Here is a 17705-nt window from a genome sequence, read left to right on the forward strand (position 1 = left end):
GGAGTATATAAAGCAAAATGATTGCAACAATAAAAAACCCTCATGTAGGCGCTGTAAAAACGCGATGGGCTTGAAAGCTGCTGATACGGCTGAATCCATAAACATGGGCTCAGGTTGTTTATGGCCCCCCAGGGCGCCAAGGTACAGGAAAACAGATTAATGGGGCAGAAGGGGAGGGGAAATGGGGAGAGTCCTCTATGGAGAGGGGAAAAAAACCCTCCATGGGGCAGCGGGATGGGAGTACCAGGATTGATGCCACTCTGGGGCATCTTCCCCATTGGGCTGTCACCATCTGAAGAGGGGCTGGGGACCCTCACCCAAATGGGCCAGAGGGCTCGACCATGAGGGTGTTGAGCTGATGGGAGCACCGTGTGCTGCGAGGGGAACATGAGCAGGAGCAGGGCAGCGTGTCCCATGGGGATGCACTGCACCATCCCATCCCGCAGCCGGGATGGAGCGGGAGGCTCTGCCCAAGACACAATCGGCGCCTGCAGCAGAGCCCGAACCTCCTAAATAAATTGTGATGCCGCTGAAGTGTGCAGTCAGCAAAGCCGGGGCCTCCGATGAGATTTACTGCAAATTAAAGTGGGGAGAGCGGGGCCAGAGGGGGGCACGGCCCCCAGCACTCACTGGCCACGCTCAGCGTGATGGGCTGGCTCGTCTTGTTGTCCCCGTTCTTGTCGTTCACCGCCTGCACGTAGTAACGTCCCGCGTCCGGGGCCACCGTGGAGAGGATGACGAGGGTGTTCTCCAGCGTGATGGCTCTGTGGGGATGGGGGCAAAACGGGGATACCGACGTGGAGAGATGGGACCCTCGTTTGCAACGCAGCACCCACATGGGATGGGCATAACCCTCAGCTTCCCTCCCACCAGCACCAAGAGGGGTTCAGCTTCCCAGGACCACGCTGAGCCCCACGTCCCCCACACACACACCCAGCAGAGCACATCGGACAATGCAGATTAATAGGACCTTCTCTTAATGGAACGATCTAATCTGCAGGAAACATAAAATGGTTTGGGGAATATATTTTTTTTCTACCATTAAATATGAGATAAAGGAGTTTTATCTCTTCAATCCTGCCTTGCAAATAGAAAGGAGACCAGTTCAATTCCTGCATAATGCGGGTTACAAATTCAATTCCTGCACGCTGCATCTGCCAGCACCGGGTTTGCAGCTCCGACAGCACTGGGGCCTGATGCAGCTCCTTAGGGACATGTGTGCTGTGCCCAGCTCCATCCCTAATGCCCACCGTTCACCCACCTTCCTCCCTCTTATTTTCATTTCTGTACTAAATTCATTTCCCCCGTGACAAACAGAGCCATTAGTCGCCGAATGTCTGTGGGTGTTAGCACGATGCGCTCGAGGCATCTGTTAAACAGCCCTATTGCAAGGACAAGGGCAGCCAAGGGAAACGTAGCCCCCTGGGATGCAGGGGAGGATGCAGGGGGGATGCTGGAGGGGTGCAGGGGGATGCTGGGGGGATGCTGCAAGGATGCAGGGGGGTACCAGGGGTACTCACATGCGGCTGCTGGGGGAGATCTTGCGGCCGTCACGGAACCAGGTGACCTGGGGCTGGGGGAAGCTGGCGATGTGGGGCGCACGGATGACGGCCGCCTCCCCGTGTGACACGCTCTGCTGCGTCTCGCGGTCCTCGAAGCTTCCCATGTCTGCAGAAGGGGTGGGAGAAACGGCTCAGGGGCTGGAAGCGCACCCAGGGACCCAGCAGGGTCCGGCTGGAGGCCACGGGGATGGGTTCCACCAGGGGATGAAGAGGGGCTGTGCTGGGGTCTGCTCTCTGCTCCCCTCCTTGGCTGGTACATGCTATGGGACGGGGTGGGTAGCTCAGACCCCATGGGCTGCCCCTGCACAACCCATGTCCCAGCACCGCGATCATCCTGGCATGACCTTGGATCGGGAACCTGCCGCCTCCATCCTGCCCTGACACTGCAGGCTGGAAGCACACCGAAAGCAGAGTGAAGCAGGGGGCATGGAGAAGGGGGGGGGCAAGGGATTTTTATTGACTTCCCTAATTGCTGTAATTAAAAACATGTAAAGAATCTTTTTTTTAACGACTTTGCCATTATCATCAGTTGTTAGCACAGCTGCCTTATTAATTTCTCATTAGCTTCCTGATTTCTCATTGCTCCTGAGGAAGGTATTGAAGGGGTTGGGACTGGGGGTATCCCAGAGCAGACGGAAGGAGGGACAGAAAGGGGCAAGTCCCCAAGGTACAGAGCCAGCATCACGGCCCTCATCATCTCAGTATCCTGCTTAACCTCCCCGTGGTGCCTTTGCATCACCCCCCAGGGCAGACCCCAAAGCCTGGCGCAACCTGCTCAGGTCCATTTGTCCCCAGGATCCATGTGGAGCCATGGAAGGAGCATCCAGGACTGAGCCACCCACCCCTGCTCCTGCACTGCCGGATGCAGCCGCCAGCCTCACGCTCCTGTTCGCCTTCAGTAACGATTATAAACGGTGTTTGCTCACAGAGCAGCCGGGAGGAGCGGGGCTGCTTCACACCATCAAGTGCTTCTCCCCTCCAGGGAGCCAAAACTGCTTGCTCAGACGTGGTGCTGCGGGTTTCCCAGCCCGCATTGCCGGCGGGGTGCCCCCCAACCACTGCAGCGACCACGCAGCAGGAGCAGCAGAGGCAGCATCATCCCCATCCCTGCTGGCATCATCCCCGGATGCTCCTGATCCCATGCGCTGGCCATGGGCTGCACTAACACCAGAGCTGCCCTGCAGCCGGGTGTCCCCGCATGGGACTGTCACTTACATGCCACCTGCACCTCGGTCTGGCGCTGCAGCAGGGCTCCCATCCGGTTGCGGACGATGCAGCGGTAGAAGCCGGCATGAGTGCGGTCCAGTGATGTGATCACGTACCTGCGGGAGACAGGAGCCACCTCAGCGGTGCTGGGGACATCCAGGCTGCAGGTCCTACACAAAGCCCCATTTCCATGCACGTATGCACACACACACACACACACACACACCACGTCCATGCTGGGGAACAGCACCGCGTCCCTTGCTGGCCCACAGTGACTGGTGGCCGTGCACGTAGGAGGTGCTTTTGCTGCATCACACACACAGCGTGAGCTGGTGGCCATCAGTGACTCATGGCTGTGAGTGGGAGGCTCTGGACAAGCGGCTTTGAGCTGTCAGAAGCGGAGGTGGCTGCTGGGGACACGAGGACCCGGGACTCGCACTGAGCCTCGGTGCTGAGTGGCAGAGACACACCAGGGTGTGCTGGTGCCCCTCCGCCTGGGACCCGCACGCAGTGAGCAGAGGCTGAGCTGCCTTATCACCACCAGCGCCGGCTCTTATCAGCCACCAAGCGCCAGCAGCCGATAAGCAGATAAAGGGAACAACCATGTCTCAATTCCCCAGCATCACCCTGGTCCCCACACTGGACCCAGAGCCACCAGAGCTCCCTGAACCATCCCCACCCCAGGAGGGATGCAGGGGTGCCTGCTCCATCACCCCTAAACCAGGCTGGACCCCGCTGGCCTCACAGATGGGTGAACCTCTCACGGGGATGGGTGGGTGCTGCGGCATCACCTTCCCTGATGGGGAGTGCTCAAAGACAAAGCAGAAAGGCAATAAATAAGCAAGCTCAACCCTCCCTCACCCAAATCTAATCTTGCATTAAAACACGCCGCGGGCTGCTTCGACAGAGCTTTGTTCTTTCGATAACTGAGCATAAATGAAACTTTGGGAGGACACAAGGAGCGTGTCCCCTGTGCAAGGGAAGCACAACGGGACCTTGTGCCCACCTCCCTGCATGGAGATGGTGCTGGAGACTCGAGGCTCCCACCTCACCCAGAGGCACCACCGAGCTGGGGCGACCACAGCAGGGCTGGCATCAGAGCCACTGCCAACACACATCCACGTACACGGCATTCCGGGTTCACCCATCCCCGTGGGAGAAGGGAGGATGCCATTTGGGAGCGAGCCCTTGAGTGTCACGGCTGATATTTAAAAATGATCCCCAGAGGCTTTAAGTAAGAGATTTCAATTCCAGGGAGCTGTCAGGCACGGATGCAGACACCAGGAATAATGGGCCCGCTCTCCTTGTGGTGTCCTCGTGAATAAATCACACACCGTGACTCCTAAACACACACACGCACACGGATGGACAGACGGACGCTGGTGCTCAATGCCGGCTCAGCAGCACAGGGACCCCCTCCGCATCCCCTCCAAACCCTCATCCTGGGAGGGGGCTGGTCCCAACCCCCCCATCCCAGCCCACAAGCTGCCCTATAGGACCCAAACCACCCTCATCCTTAGGGCCCATGCATGGAGCACCCACCGAGGCACAGCCCCACCTTGTCCCCGCACCCCGGGAGCCAGGACACCTCCATGGGCACCGGCAGCCTTCACCCCCCCGCAGATCCAGCTCACAGCGCCTGCTCCACCGGAGCTGGAGGAGCTATTAAGGAGCCGAGCTCCTGCACACACCTAAAGCGGCTGAAAATAGCCCGAAGAAAGGAAATCAATTACCGGGCGCAGCCTGGCCCGCAGTCATTAACCAGGCACGAGCAGGGACTTTGTTCTCGGCTTCCACAGAGGCTTTTATCCGAGACCACTTTGCTTTGATTTCCTTCCCCCATCAGGAAAGGCTGGGGGGGGGGAACCGATTTCACCCCTGTGCTGCGGGCAGGAGGAGGGGTGAAGCCCCCGCGTCTGAGCAAGCCACGGCCACGCTGCTCCCCTGGCCCCACTGTGCCAAGCAAACAGCTCCTTCCCTGCATCCAGTCCTCAGCACGGCCCCAGCCAGGTCTCTTCACCCAGCACCAGCCCAGGGGCCGCAGTCACAGTGCTCCAGCCAGGACAGAGGTCTGGCCGTGCTCCCAGTGCAGCCCTTGCTGCTGACTCGGCTGTTCCAGGGGCTGGTTTGTGAAGACAGAGGTTGACAGGGCACCGTCTGCAGGGAAAAGCACTTCGGAAGCGAGGAATGACCCCTGCTGCAAGAGGCGGCACTGATGGAGACCAGCACGGCCCCGGGGTCAGGAGGGGGGGATCCGGAGCCACAAGCCCTGTGCCAGGGGAGCGGTGGGTTTGCAGAAGCAGTTGGAAGGCTTTGGCATCGGATCGTGACAGATGGGTGAGCCGCACATTGGGAACGACGACTTCCCATCCATCCCATCGGTGGGGCAGGACAGGGCACAGCGCTGCCATCAACCATAACCCCCCTTTGCCACACAACCCCGGCAAGGTATTGGCATCACCGGGCTGGATGCGCTGCCTCGTGGTGGTGGGGCTGGTTGGGGCCATGAGGCCCCAACCCCTTTGGCTCTGTTATTGCAGGGCTGCCGAGAAGCATGGGGCTGACGGTGCCGAATTATTATTAGATTGAGGGGGTGGAGAGGGGCCGGGAAAAGCATCAGCCAAAGGATTTGATCCATCAGATGGGAAAGGCAGACGAGTGCAGGAATCCGCGTGGCTCTTCCAAAGCCGCCCAGTAACAGCAACAGCTGGATGGGATTTTGGATGGCAGCACATTGCCACGGTCCCCTCTGATTAATATCCCGTATAACGACTAATTAATTCCAGAGGGGACATGCATCTGAATAGTCGCCGTGTGATAATGAAATGCCAAGTGAGCATTAAAACACATTTAGCAAAGGTTTAACGACTCCCAGCATCCGAGCAGCGCGCCCCGGCACCTCCACCCGCCCGGCTGCCGCTCAATATGCTTTTAAACACCCGCCCTGCTATTCCATCAGCCCCCGTTAACTGCGTTATTGGATCTCAATTAGCTCCCGATTGGAAAGGGCTCCGTTGTGACACACGTGGCCGTGGCCAGAGCCGGAGCCCCGCTGCTTCCCAGAGGGAATGGGAGCTCGGTCACTGCCGCCCTTGGCCGGGTCAGAACAAGGAACCAGTTAATAATTAACGTCCATGGATTAATCTGCCACCTGCCTGCAGAGCAGGGGCACAAGCCTCAAGCCACGTGAAGCATCTGGAAGGCTCCAGCATGGCCCTCACCAGCTCAGGTGGTAACTCTGGGTCTGAGAACCTTCTGCTGGTCCCCTTCCCATGGCTGCTTGAGCCTGCACAAGGTCCCAGCACAGAGATCCCCTCCATCACCTTCCCCTGTCCTGCCAGCCCCAATCCACGTTGCTCATGGGCACTGCTGCTCTGCACTATTGTTTCTGCCACCCTCAAAGCCAGACAAGGCACAGAGCAAGGCAGGAACCTCCACAGCATAACCATCACCACCAAAGCCCACCCCATGCTGCCCATTACCAGTTTGGTGTTGCCTCACTGGCACTCCTGGGAGCTTTGGCAATGCCAAACCTGAAGGCACAAGCAGCAGCTCACAACTGAGCTCCCATTGCAGCCCCTCTGCTTTATCAGCTCCCATTAAGGATCCCATTGGATGGCAATCAGCTCCCCAGGGAAGGGCTGTGCTCCGCAGCTGGGCTGGTAAAGAGCTGGTCCAGCTGGGGCAGGGATGTGCTCCCCCCTTTTCCCCCAGGTCTGTGTTTTTGAGAGGGTCATGGCTCTATTGGACATAATTTGGGGGCAAAGTACAGGCATCAAACAACTGGGGTCCTCCAAAGGCCGTAAAGGCTTGGTGGGATGCTGTGTGTGCAGCATCCCTGGGGTACACACATCCCAAAACATCCCATGAAGGAGGGAGGGGGAAGACAAAACAGCCCCAGATCTGGCCATGGGGCTGCATGGCACCGGAGGAACCCAAAGGAGCACCAGGAAGCTCCATCCTGCAAACCCCGTTTAGCTGGGAGGGGACACAGGGAGCACTGCAGCAGCAAAGGCAGCCAGTGTCAGGGATGTAATTACACTTTCCCAGGCTCTGAGCTCCCGGAAAAGGGGATTTGGGCTCTTGGAAGAGGCGCGGGACCCTTTAATAGCTCCTGCACCAGCTGTGGAGGGACGTGGGGAGAGGCAAGAGGCTGATTTAGTGCACGGGAGATGCATCTCTACGGATGGGTGTCTGTCCAGAGGTAATCTATGTGCAAGGTAATTTCTCCAGGCAGCAGGACTCGATGCAACCCTTAATAGGACAATCTCATGTGATGAATTACCAGACCCAACTAATCTGCATGTTAAATTTCTTGTATGAGAAATAAATATCCTCAATCCACCAGAGAAGCACTTTCCTTCCGAGGATTTCATTAAAGGCATCAAGCTGCCTGATTTGCATGTTATGACTCCTCGTACGAGGAGAAGTCAGGCTCTGGAGAGCGCGCCCGAGAGATTATGCAGGGAAAACCGGAGCAGGCCCTGGAGAGCACAGGGAAAATTGGAGCAGGCCCTGGGGAACGCAGTGCCCGGGCATGGGAATGCAGCGTGCAGCACGTTTCCACCCCCCAAAACCCTGCCATCACCCTAACAAAGGTCACAACAGGCAGAGGAGGGGATGGGGTTTAGCTGTGGGGTCCCCGAGTGTGGGAGGAAGCAGGGGTCCCATGGGAGAGCTGTCTCCATGCACCCCATGCCAGCGGCAGGCAGCAAGCGAGTGAAGGCTGGTCCCTAATCCCCCATGGTCCCCAGGGATGCTCCCAGGGGAAAGCACACACAGAGCCGGTCTGGTCCCTGATCCCTCTGCGGTCCCTGATCACACTCGATCCCCAGGGATGCTCCAATGGCTCTCATGCATTCCTCCCTCTGCAGTCCTCAGGGATGCTCTGCACTGGCTGGGGGCCAGGGACCTGCTGAGCTCATTCCCGTTCCCATTCCCATTCCCGTTCCCCACCTGCCCGTCACCACACGCCAACAAGTCGCTCGGTGGCAAGCTGGCGGCTGCGGGAAGGGAAGGGAAGGGAAGGCTGGTCACCATGGAAACGCGCTGCCAAACTGGGAGAGTGGCTCCTTCCCTTAAAACACACCACGAGCTCCAGGGCCATCGGACCGGGAGGAACCGGGGTGGCTCATGGGGAGCCGCAGCCCCTAGAAAAGGGGTGCAATGCACAAGGGTGAGAGCAGCTGGTGGTGCCGGGGGGATTCCCGGCTATGGGAGAGATGTGGGGAGGAGCAGTGAGGATGCTGAGGGTGGAAATGCTTGGCACGCTTGATGCCACAGAACATGTAGATGAGAGTGATCGCGGCAGCCCTGGGTTGGACTTGATCTTAAAGGTCATTTCCAACCTGGTTGATTCTATCCGTGATTCTGTGACTCTAAGGCTGGGACACGTTCCCCCTGCAGCACAGGGCCCTGCTGCAAAGGACAATGCATCCTGTCATGGGCGCAGCAAGGATACAGGGGAGGTCCCTCCTGTCCCTGGCATGGGGAGATGCCGGGGGGTACAATCCATCCCCGATATGGGCTCACCCACACTACTGATGCAGCCGCAGCCATCCCCGGCCCCTGCGCGGCCAGCCGCATCCCTGAGCCTCTCCGTCCATCGGCAGCATCCCTCCCCTCTCCCAGGATTACTCCGTTTCTAAACCCGTTAAGTTTTAATTACTCCTCCCCGTGCGTGAGCGGGCTGGCTCCGCGCCACCGACAGCTCTATTCAAATTCCACTCCTGCCCAGCATCACTCACTTCGGTGCTTCACCCTCAATCCCGAGCCCGACGTCCCAACCCTCATCTCGACACACGAAATCCCTGCGGAGACGCGGGGACAGGCAGAGGGGAGCTGCTGCTGGCAGGTTGTGTCCTCGGCACGGCGAGGACGGGTTGAAGGCAGGCAGCGATTTGCATCCAGGCTGTTTGCTTCATTAGCTGCGCCTGGGTTTGTTTGGGTTCTCCTCATGTGTTTGTTTGTTTGCTCGTTTCCATCCTTAATCCTTTCTGGCTGGATGCGGGAGCGGGAGGCGGGGGCCGGGGGCTCGTTGGGCAGGGAGTCACCTTGGCGCCGGGATGCGGGGATGCAGGGATGCGGGGATGCGGGGCTCCAGGGCTGCTGTGCATCCCTGAGCAGGCACCTTTCCTACAGAAGGGTAAACCGAGGCACGGAGCAGACCCAGGAGTCCCCAGTTCTGGGGGGTCCAAACCAGTTCTGTGTTTGGAGGGGCCCCCCAAGCACCCCAACCTGCTCCAAGGTGGGGCAGAGCCCAGGGTCAGGGTCCTGACACCCTAATCCTGCTTGGAGTGTGTGGCTCAGCCCCAGCACTGTGCAGCTGCCTGTGGGAGGCCCTGCATGGGCTCTGTGTCCCCCCAATGTCACCACTGTCCCCACAACCCCCTTCAAGAGCTGACACATTGCATTGTTCCCACTGCAGCCAACGCGGCTCCTGACAGGTGTGAGCTGTGGGTACCGTGGGGCTCAACAGGTCTCTGATCTTCAACGTTGGGGTTAGGGACAAGGGACCCGTGCCATGGGGCACCCAGCACCAAGCCTGGGGACCCCACAGAGCTGCAGCCACCACGGCTGAGTGAGGAACAGCCCCATGGTCCCCAAGGATGCTGCAGCACCCAGCACAGCACCGCGCTGGGGAGGGCACCCAGCACCCAGCACGGTGCAGGATGATGGGGAGGGAATATCACCAGCCACATTGTCTGCATTCCCGGCATCCCGGAGCAGCCCAGCGTTGCTACAGCAACACGAAGCCTTTGGATTCAATGCCTTTAAATGGGGAACTGCTTGTCTCGGGCTGAATTATTGATTAAAACAGAGGATGACACACACAGGCACAGGAGATGACCAGAGGTACCCGGCTTCACTTAGAAGCAAGCTCCAAGCAGGCTGTGATGTGGGGCCATCAGGATCAGTCACCACATGGGGCTGGATGTCCCAGACCAGGGTGATCTCCTGTGCTGCCCTTTCCTGCTCCATCCCTGGGCTGGAGTGAGCTCGGGGAGCCAGGAGCCAGCAGTGAGCTGCAGCCCGGTGTTAATCCCCTTGTTCAAACGCCTCCTCCCCGATGTTGACCTGCTTAAATCCACTTGTTTGCTCTCCAAACAGAGGAGGCAGCTCCTGGCAATGCTAACGGCTGTATCCCCAGCACAGCATCCCCTCGCAGGGGGGACCGGTGATGCCCACAGTGTCCCCCAGCAGGGAGCGGTGCACCGGGCAGGATGGGTCCCGGATGCTCAGGCTGTGATGGGACTCACCGGTACTCCAAGGAGAACTTGGTCAGCTCCTGGCTGTTGTGCAGCCACTTGAACTCGAGGGGCCAACTGCCCTCGGCCATGCAGGTCAGGACCAGGCGGTTCCCCTCCAGATGGACCTGGCTCCGCACCGGCTCCGTCTTAAAGTATGGGGAGACATCGTCTGCAGAGAGAGGAGGGAGAGGGGTGAGAGACATGGGTGAGGACCCACAACCTGCCAGCCCCACAACCCGCCAACCCCACAACCTGCCAGCCCCATTCACTTCATCATAACCAGAACCCAGCAGCACACGGGCACGCAGGCAGGGGATGCTGGTGGCCCCATCCCCATCCCTCTGTCCCAGCCAGGCCTCCCCACTGGCCACTTGCCTGCCCTGAGCCATTTCCCAAGCCTGTCGACCAGGGCTTAAGCCCATCTAGGGTTTATCTAAGCCGCTTGCTTTGCTTTATTCCCGGCTGCCTTTGTAGTGCTTCAGAAGCACTGAGCTTTTAACTTGGGGGGTGAAGAGGGTGGAGGGGCTGGGAGCGGAGCGGCACATAAACACTTACTCCTCTCCTGTTTTATTTGCTAAGTAAAACTATAAATCGAAACACACAGCTCCATTTTCTGCTTAACAAATGGAAGCCCTTTTACTTCAAAGACACATTCATATTCCCCAGCAGCTTTCAAGTGTGCTTTCAATCACGGCTTTGGGTTTTTTCTTTGGGGCAGGGCTTTGCTCTCTTGTGTGCGAGCTGAATTCCTGCCGCAGCTCTCCACACCCTGAGCTCCCAGCAAAGCAGTGCCCATGGGCTCAGCCTGTGCTGGTGTCCCACTGCCACAGGGGCTCAGAGACAGCACCAGAGCTGCCCTGCGGGTCCCTGTCCTCTCCTATTGCCCACCCTGGGGTGCCAATTGCTGCATCCATGTGGAGATGCCTGTTTGATTCACATCCACCCTGCTGCGTGTCCCCAGGGTGGGCATGGGGATGGTAAATGCCAGGCGAGTCATGAGGCAGGGAAGGAGCAGCAGAGAGCTCCTTAAATGAATGCTCCTCTCTGACCTTCAGCAGCACTGGCTGGTGCAGGCAGCCCTGATCCCATTGCCCCTGCACTGGATCCAGGCTGGCCTGGGGCACTGAGGCACCTCTCAATGCAGTCAAGGGGCTCAGTGCCCGTGCATGCTGTGCGTCAACCTCTACACGTGTGGACACGTGTCCCTACCACGCCGTGGCAGGAGCTTGACCTGCAATGCCAGAGCTTCACCCACGCCAGCCTGGAGATGTGGGATTATTGCAGCACCCAGTTGAGGCCATGGCAAAGCCGAACGTCAGCTCCAAGGCTGAACACAGGCATGAAACCAGTAGATGAGGCATGGACCAGGCAGGGCGAGATGCAGGCAATGCATCCATGCAGCAAAACCAGGCTGATGCCCAGGCTCTGGTGATGGTCACCTCTGCGTGAGCCCCACCACAAACCACAGGGCTCAGCATCCTGGGCCGAGTGCTCCAGTGGCTTCCCCCCACTGATCCCAGCTCCGAGCGCTTAGGGATGCATTTGGGATGCGTTTGGGATGGATTTGGGATGCAGGATGCTCCTGGAGCACCTTCCCCCGGGCCGCAGGCCGTTTGCACGCATCCTAATTTGGCTGTAAGCAGCTCAGGCTCATCTCGCTTTGAAGCACCCGAGCCATCTGTTCTGCATTAAGGGGTGAAGAACGGCACCGAGCAGGAGAGGCAGCTCCTAATTCCACCATTGATCGTGAAGAGCATTGCAGCCTCCTCCATCCCCCCACAACCGGCTCCTCCAATCCCTTGGGAAAGCCAAAACCACCCCAGGTAGGGCAGGGGGTCCCGGGTGCACCGGGTGTCCCTTGCGAGGGTGAAGGTGGCACCGAGCTCCAGCCTTCCGTGCCTCAGTTTCCCTCTATTTGATGCCATGCAGCATCTCAGCTCTGCTCCCAGTATGCCAGGGGGACTTTTCCGTGCCATCATCCCGGTAGCAACATGGGGCATGGCTCCAGCGAATCCAGGGTGCGCAGGGGTGCCCATCACCTCATCGCCCATCACCTCACTGCCCACTGCAGAGCCAGCACGGACAGAGGCCACGATCCCACAGGTCCTGGGGGCAGTGGGAGCTCTCCCCTTGTGTGACACCGCTTCCCCCCACACAACCCAAGGGTCATTACTGCTAATTCCTCCTCTCCCCCATCTGCTGTGCCTGTTTACTCTCCACTGGCTCATTAGAGGCTAATTAGTTGGTGCAGGAATTCATCACTTCGCAAAGGCAGCAGCGAGGGGCGGCCCCGGGAACATCCGCACATCTGCCGCTGGCACGGGATGGTGCTGAGCTCCCGAGGCCATGGGTCGGGTGCTGTGCCATGCCATGCCATGCCATGCCAGGCCAGGCCAGCCCGGCACAGCCCCCTCCATGGAATAGGTGCCACCAAACCACTCCCTCCCCATCCTGCCGGCACCCGGAGCTGAGCTGCAGGCAGGGATGGATGGGAGCCATAGGATGCCAAAAGCTGGCACTAGGGACGGGGGACGGGAACGGGGATGACCCCGGCTCTCTCCCTCCACCACCGGTGACATTTTAATGCCAGGCCCTCACAAGGCACTAATCCTGCCTAATGGGATCACAATCTTTGTCCCTGCACTTTATTTACATAGAGCTGGGTCTGAGCCCGGAGCATTAGTGAGGGGAGGGGATGTGGATTTAGAGCAGGGGCCCTGGCTGTGCCTAAAGAGCAGTAATGGATCCTAATGCCTGGGCGTAATGGGCGAGCCAGGAGCTAAGCCCCCCTCTCCAGGCTTCAAATCCCTCTTGATGGGAAGGGACGGGACGGTTTAAGCCCAGAGGAATCCTGGAGTGCCTGCCCAGGGCAGGGTGCTCCGTGCAGCTGCTGGTGGGGAGAAGGAGGGTGAGACCCCCCTTCCTTGTGCTCAGCAAACCCCAGTGAGCAAAGAGAAGGTGGGGATGGGGCATGAGACGGGTCCCCCCAGCCGGCCACAAGGGACCAGCAGCTCATGGGACACCCAGGTTCTTATAAAAGTCTTCCAGCGCTTGAAGGGGCTGCAGGAAACCTGGAGAGGGGCTTTGGACAAGGGCCTGCAGGGACAGGCCAAGGGGAATGGTTTTAACCTGCCAGAGGGGAGACTTCTTAGGCAGAAGCTCTTCCCTGTGAGGGTGCTGAGGCGCTGGCACAGGGTGCCCAGAGAAGCTGTGGCTGCCCCATCCCTGGCAGTGCTCAAGGCCAGGTTGGACACAGGGGCTTGGAGCAAGCTGCTCTATGGAAGGGGTCCCTGCCCGTGGCAGGGGTTGGAGCTGGAGGAGCTTTAAGCTCTCTTCCAACCCAAACCATTCCATGGTTCTATGCCCCTTATGGACAGGGGCTGACATCCACCGCTCCCCTCCCCACTGAGCGCCCTGGCCCCCCCCAGCGTGGGGCGATGAAGTGAAATCTCTGCTGCATCAGACGATCGCGGGCGCCGCGCAGCACGAGGAGATTAAAAAACAATAAAGAGAAAGCGAAACCCGCGCTATAATTACCAGCCTGGAGCCGCCAGCGCAGGCAGGGAGGGAGGGGAGGTGGGGGGGGGGGAAGAATAAGAGAAGAAATCCACTAAAATTTTAATAGGAGCCAGTGCATTTAATTTAAGGACACATTTTTTCAATTACCAGAATAATTGTTTGATTCCGAAAACACGTTTCAATAAGAGGGTAATTTTCCCCCGGTTTTATTATCCATCTGTGTAACAGGCTCGCGGCACCGTTCCCCGGCACCCGCTGCCCATCCCGGGGACCTGTCCTGGCATGGCAGGGGTTAACAATCACCACAGCACCTATGGGGGATCGAGACGTCCCCGAGCAACCCAGTGGGGTCACAGCCAGGGGGAAAGCAATGAGAGATCCTGGCCCTGGGGACAACCCCTGGCCCCTCCATGGCCACCTTGGCTGGGTGGCCCCCATGGCCACGGACCTGGGCAGGGTCTGCGCTGCTGCCCCAGGAGCCATCCCTTGGCTAAGTTACGTTTCCTGCTGGCCGGATGCAAGCGTGTGGTTGGGAGGCATCAATATTTCAGTGGCTGTTGGTAAAGTCACCGGGCGGGCACCGAGGCCACGGCTCCCGGTGCTCCTGGTGTCCCCACCACGGTCCCCGCCGGAGCTGGGGATTAGCAGTGCTCAGTGCCAGAGCCATCAGCATCCCTGAGACGAGGCTTCATCCCCTTAACAAACAGCAAACACCGGATTGAAACCCTGAATGCTCCCTGGGAGCTGCGGAGCACAGCGTGCTGCCGAGTGGGGACCGGGTGTCTGGGGGTGACAAGGCACAGGGATGAGATGGGGCGAGCATCCTTAGCGAGCCCCATTCACCCTCCTAACACCTGAGCAGGCAGTGCCATGGGGAAGGGGCAGGCAGGGGAGCTCCAGCCCCAGCCACACACTGCAGCCTCTGGGGCTCACACAGCACCAGCAGTGGGGCAGGATGGCTCCATCCTCCCCAGCCCATCCATATCACTGAACCCATCAATATCCATCCCAGCATCAGCCCTCGGTCCTGATCCCAGTGGAAAGGGCAGGCCCAGGAGTACAGGGACATCCCAGCCATTCCTTGTACCCCCACTCCCCCCCCCCAAAGCTGGCCTGGTGGCTATGGGGTGCCCCCCTCACGGGCACACAGAGCAGTTCCAAAGGCACCCAGCACCATCCTGCCCATCTCAGCCCTGTGGCTCAGCCAGGCCTCCCTGCACACCCCCCCCCCCCCCATGGCGCATCTTCTGATGCAGTTATTTTTCATTCCACTAAGAACAAGACTTATAATTGCAGCTGTGTCCATTAATCCTCACAACTTACTTTGTTCCCTTCCTCCCCTGCCTTTCCCCTCCCTCCCCTTCTCCCCCCACTGAGACCAAGAGAGCTTTCAAACTCTCCTCCTGGCTATTAATTAAAAGCAACCTCTCCACTATCCAGAGTGTACTCGCCATAAATTAATAGCGGGCTCCTTAATCAAATCTTATCTCCTCTCGGAGCGCCCGGCGCTGGGGTTGGTATCCCAGCCCGCCCGGCCGTGAAATGCAATTTCCAATGCTCCGATGGGCTCCTGCTCCCATCCACACGGGTGCGGGTGCCGGTGCCGGGCCGGCAGCAGCCGGGGCTATGGGCAGCAGAGGAACCGGCGCTGACAACGGCCGAGGTGGCTCCTAACAGACACGCTCCATTTCTCAGCCATTTACCACGTTTATCTGCAGCCCCCACGGAGGGCTCTCGCCTCCTGCATTATGCAGAGGGCACAGCCTGAGCCGGGGGGTTCGGTGCTCGCCGGTGGCACAAGGATGTGAGAGCAATGGGGGAAATGCTCTTGCCATGGGGAGGCAGCAGGCCATGGCACAGCTCGGGGCGGGGGAGCAGCTGAAAGGGATGCTCTTGGACCTGTAAGCTCATGGTGCACTCTGGAGAGCATCCTCCCTCTGGTCCCTGTAGCGTGGGCCCCAGCCTGGCTCCCCATCCCTGTCCCACCAAGTTTTCCTTCTTTCCATCCACACAGTGCCTTCCCACCCACCCCGAGCAGTGCCCTTTCCCAAGGGCAGGAGCCGCACCAGGATGATGATGAGGACCCACATATCCAGGGCAATTCTACCCCAAAGCACATCCCCATTTGTCTGGTTACAGCCCTGCTTAATCCCCAAGAGCCTGACCGGGCTGCAGCAGACCTCGACCCAAAACATCCCCTCCAGCCCTAACTGCAGCAGTTCCCCATTCCCATGGTGTTCCCAGGCAGCAAACGTGAGCTGGGACAGAGGGGGGCCCAAAAACAGTGCCCCAGAGATGCTGCTTCTCCACACTGGGGCTGATAATTGAAGCCCTCTCCTTTGCTGCTTGGAAAAGCCCTGTGTTAGCTGTGATTTTCTTGCCTTCCAAAATAGTCCAAGAAAGGCACGAGGGGCTTCAGCTCCATCCCTCCAGCAGCACCACAGCCCAAGCCCTGAGCAGTGGGGAGATGATGGGAGCTGCAGCAAGAAGCGATGCCGAAAAGCAGCTGCTTCTCGTAAAGCAATCGCAGAGCAGAGCTAAGAGGGGTTTTAAGGGAGGCAGAGCAGCCTGAAGAGCCTCCCTCGCTCGGCCCCACTCCCACTGAGATCACAGGAATAAAATCAGCTTTGTTGCACTGAAGAGGGGCCGCAGCCCCGAGCCATCAGCAGGTTGGAGCAGGGCTGCACTCGGAGGGTGCAGGAGCATCTCACAGAGGCTGCATCCCTCCGTCCATTCTTGAACTGGGCACCAGTGCAGCCCTTGGAGAGGGAAAGCAGGAGCAGGATGGAGCAGCGAGAGGCTCCCTCCAGCATCTGCCACCAGCACATACCCTGCACGACCTTGCTGCTGAGACGCATTCTTCTCTGCTCCGATGCCTCACGCTGAGCCCACAGACTGCTCACAGCATGAGGAGCTGCAGCTCTGCCACGGAGAAGGGGCATGAGCAGCCAGACAAGGGCACCCCGGTCCTTCAGCTCAGGCAACAGCTCCTGCCCAGCCACAGACACAAGGTGGAACGGGGCACCTTATCTCCATCAGCATCTCTGTGCCATTGCTTTAGCTATTCCCTTGCACAGGAAAAAGGTCATTGTGGTGGATGGGGAGCCCTTGGGACATGGGGCCAGCTCCCAGCAAGGGAGCACATCACCCACGTTAGGGTGCCTGGAGGGGACATCCTAATGCGGGCGATGGAGGGATCTGGCACAGGAGGGGAGCCGGAGCCAGGCTGGACCCGGCACGGCTCTGGAGGAGGAGCGGCCTCCCTCGTAGGCGATGTGGGGTTCCCTACTTGCCCTAATCGGATTGCAGGGGTGCGTTCACCGGAGTAGGGGGGAGGCTGAGCGGGATGCGGCGCTGGAGGAGCTGCTCAGCAGAGCCCGGCTCCTGCCCGTGTGATGCCGGCAGCGCTGGCTTCTCAAGGGGAGCCTTTGGGAAGGGGAAGCTGCGGGAGGGACGGGGGCTCTGCCACCTCCTCACCCCTCCAGACCCCTGCAGGGGTCATGTCCCTGTGTTTGTCCCTGCAGCCACCCCTGCCCTCAGTGCTGGCAGTGACGGGGGGACACTGCACTGGGGAGCAGCACGGTGACCCCAAACCCCTGCACGGCCCCACCATAGGCAATCCCCACCGCAGCAGCACCAGCTCGGGGCTCTCTGTGACAGCCCTGTGGTTAATACAAACTGACCACAGCCATGGTCACAGCACCTAAATCCCCTGCACAAACCCAGCCCAGGGTAAAAGAGACTCCAATGGGGACAGCAGCAATCACAGGACGCAGGGGATCCAGCAGTTGATGCCCCTCACCTTCCCCACCCGGTCCCCAGCGCAGCATTGGTGTCACCTGCAGACTGCATAGCAGCTTTGTCAGTGTCACACTTCATCCATCTCGGTGCTTCCCAGCCTCGGGGTCTAGGAACAGGCAGTGGGTGTGATTTCCGGAGCCAGCAGTGATAGGCAGAGCCCAGGAGCCCCAAAACCAAGGTGCATCTAGCACTACACATGGCCAGATCTATGGCACAGCCCCCTGCACCCATCAGGATTATCACTACCCCACCAGGGCCATGGCAGCCCGCAGGACAGGCAGATGGAGGGATGGATGGATGGATGGATGGATGGAGGGATGGAGGGAGGGATGGATGGAGGGAGGGATGGAGGGAGGGATGGAGGGAG

The 17705-nt window shown here is 59.3% G+C and overlaps 2 protein-coding genes across 2 annotated transcripts in view; one reads left to right on the plus strand and one right to left on the minus strand.

The window, feature by feature from the left end:
- Nucleotides 1-17705, plus strand: part of RPL38 (ribosomal protein L38) — a 280018-nt gene that overhangs the window by 207724 nt on the left and 54589 nt on the right. The window lies entirely within an intron of this gene.
- The window catches only part of SDK2 (sidekick cell adhesion molecule 2), a 42434-nt gene that overhangs the window by 15125 nt on the left and 9604 nt on the right, over nucleotides 1-17705 (minus strand). Inside the window, exons 2-5 of the mRNA XM_057418561.1 lie at nucleotides 10028-10187; nucleotides 2778-2884; nucleotides 1521-1668; nucleotides 631-764 (exon numbers count right to left, since the gene is read on the minus strand). Of these exons, the coding sequence (XP_057274544.1) occupies nucleotides 631-764; nucleotides 1521-1668; nucleotides 2778-2884; nucleotides 10028-10187 (549 nt within the window). The remainder of the gene's footprint in view (nucleotides 1-630; nucleotides 765-1520; nucleotides 1669-2777; nucleotides 2885-10027; nucleotides 10188-17705) is intronic.

The sequence above is a fragment of the Pezoporus wallicus genome, unplaced genomic scaffold, assembly GCF_028554395.1.
Source record: "Pezoporus wallicus isolate ANWC-B61680 ecotype Strahan unplaced genomic scaffold, APGP_CSIRO_Pwel_v1 contig_3710, whole genome shotgun sequence".
Classification (NCBI taxonomy): domain Eukaryota; kingdom Metazoa; phylum Chordata; class Aves; order Psittaciformes; family Psittacidae; genus Pezoporus; species Pezoporus wallicus.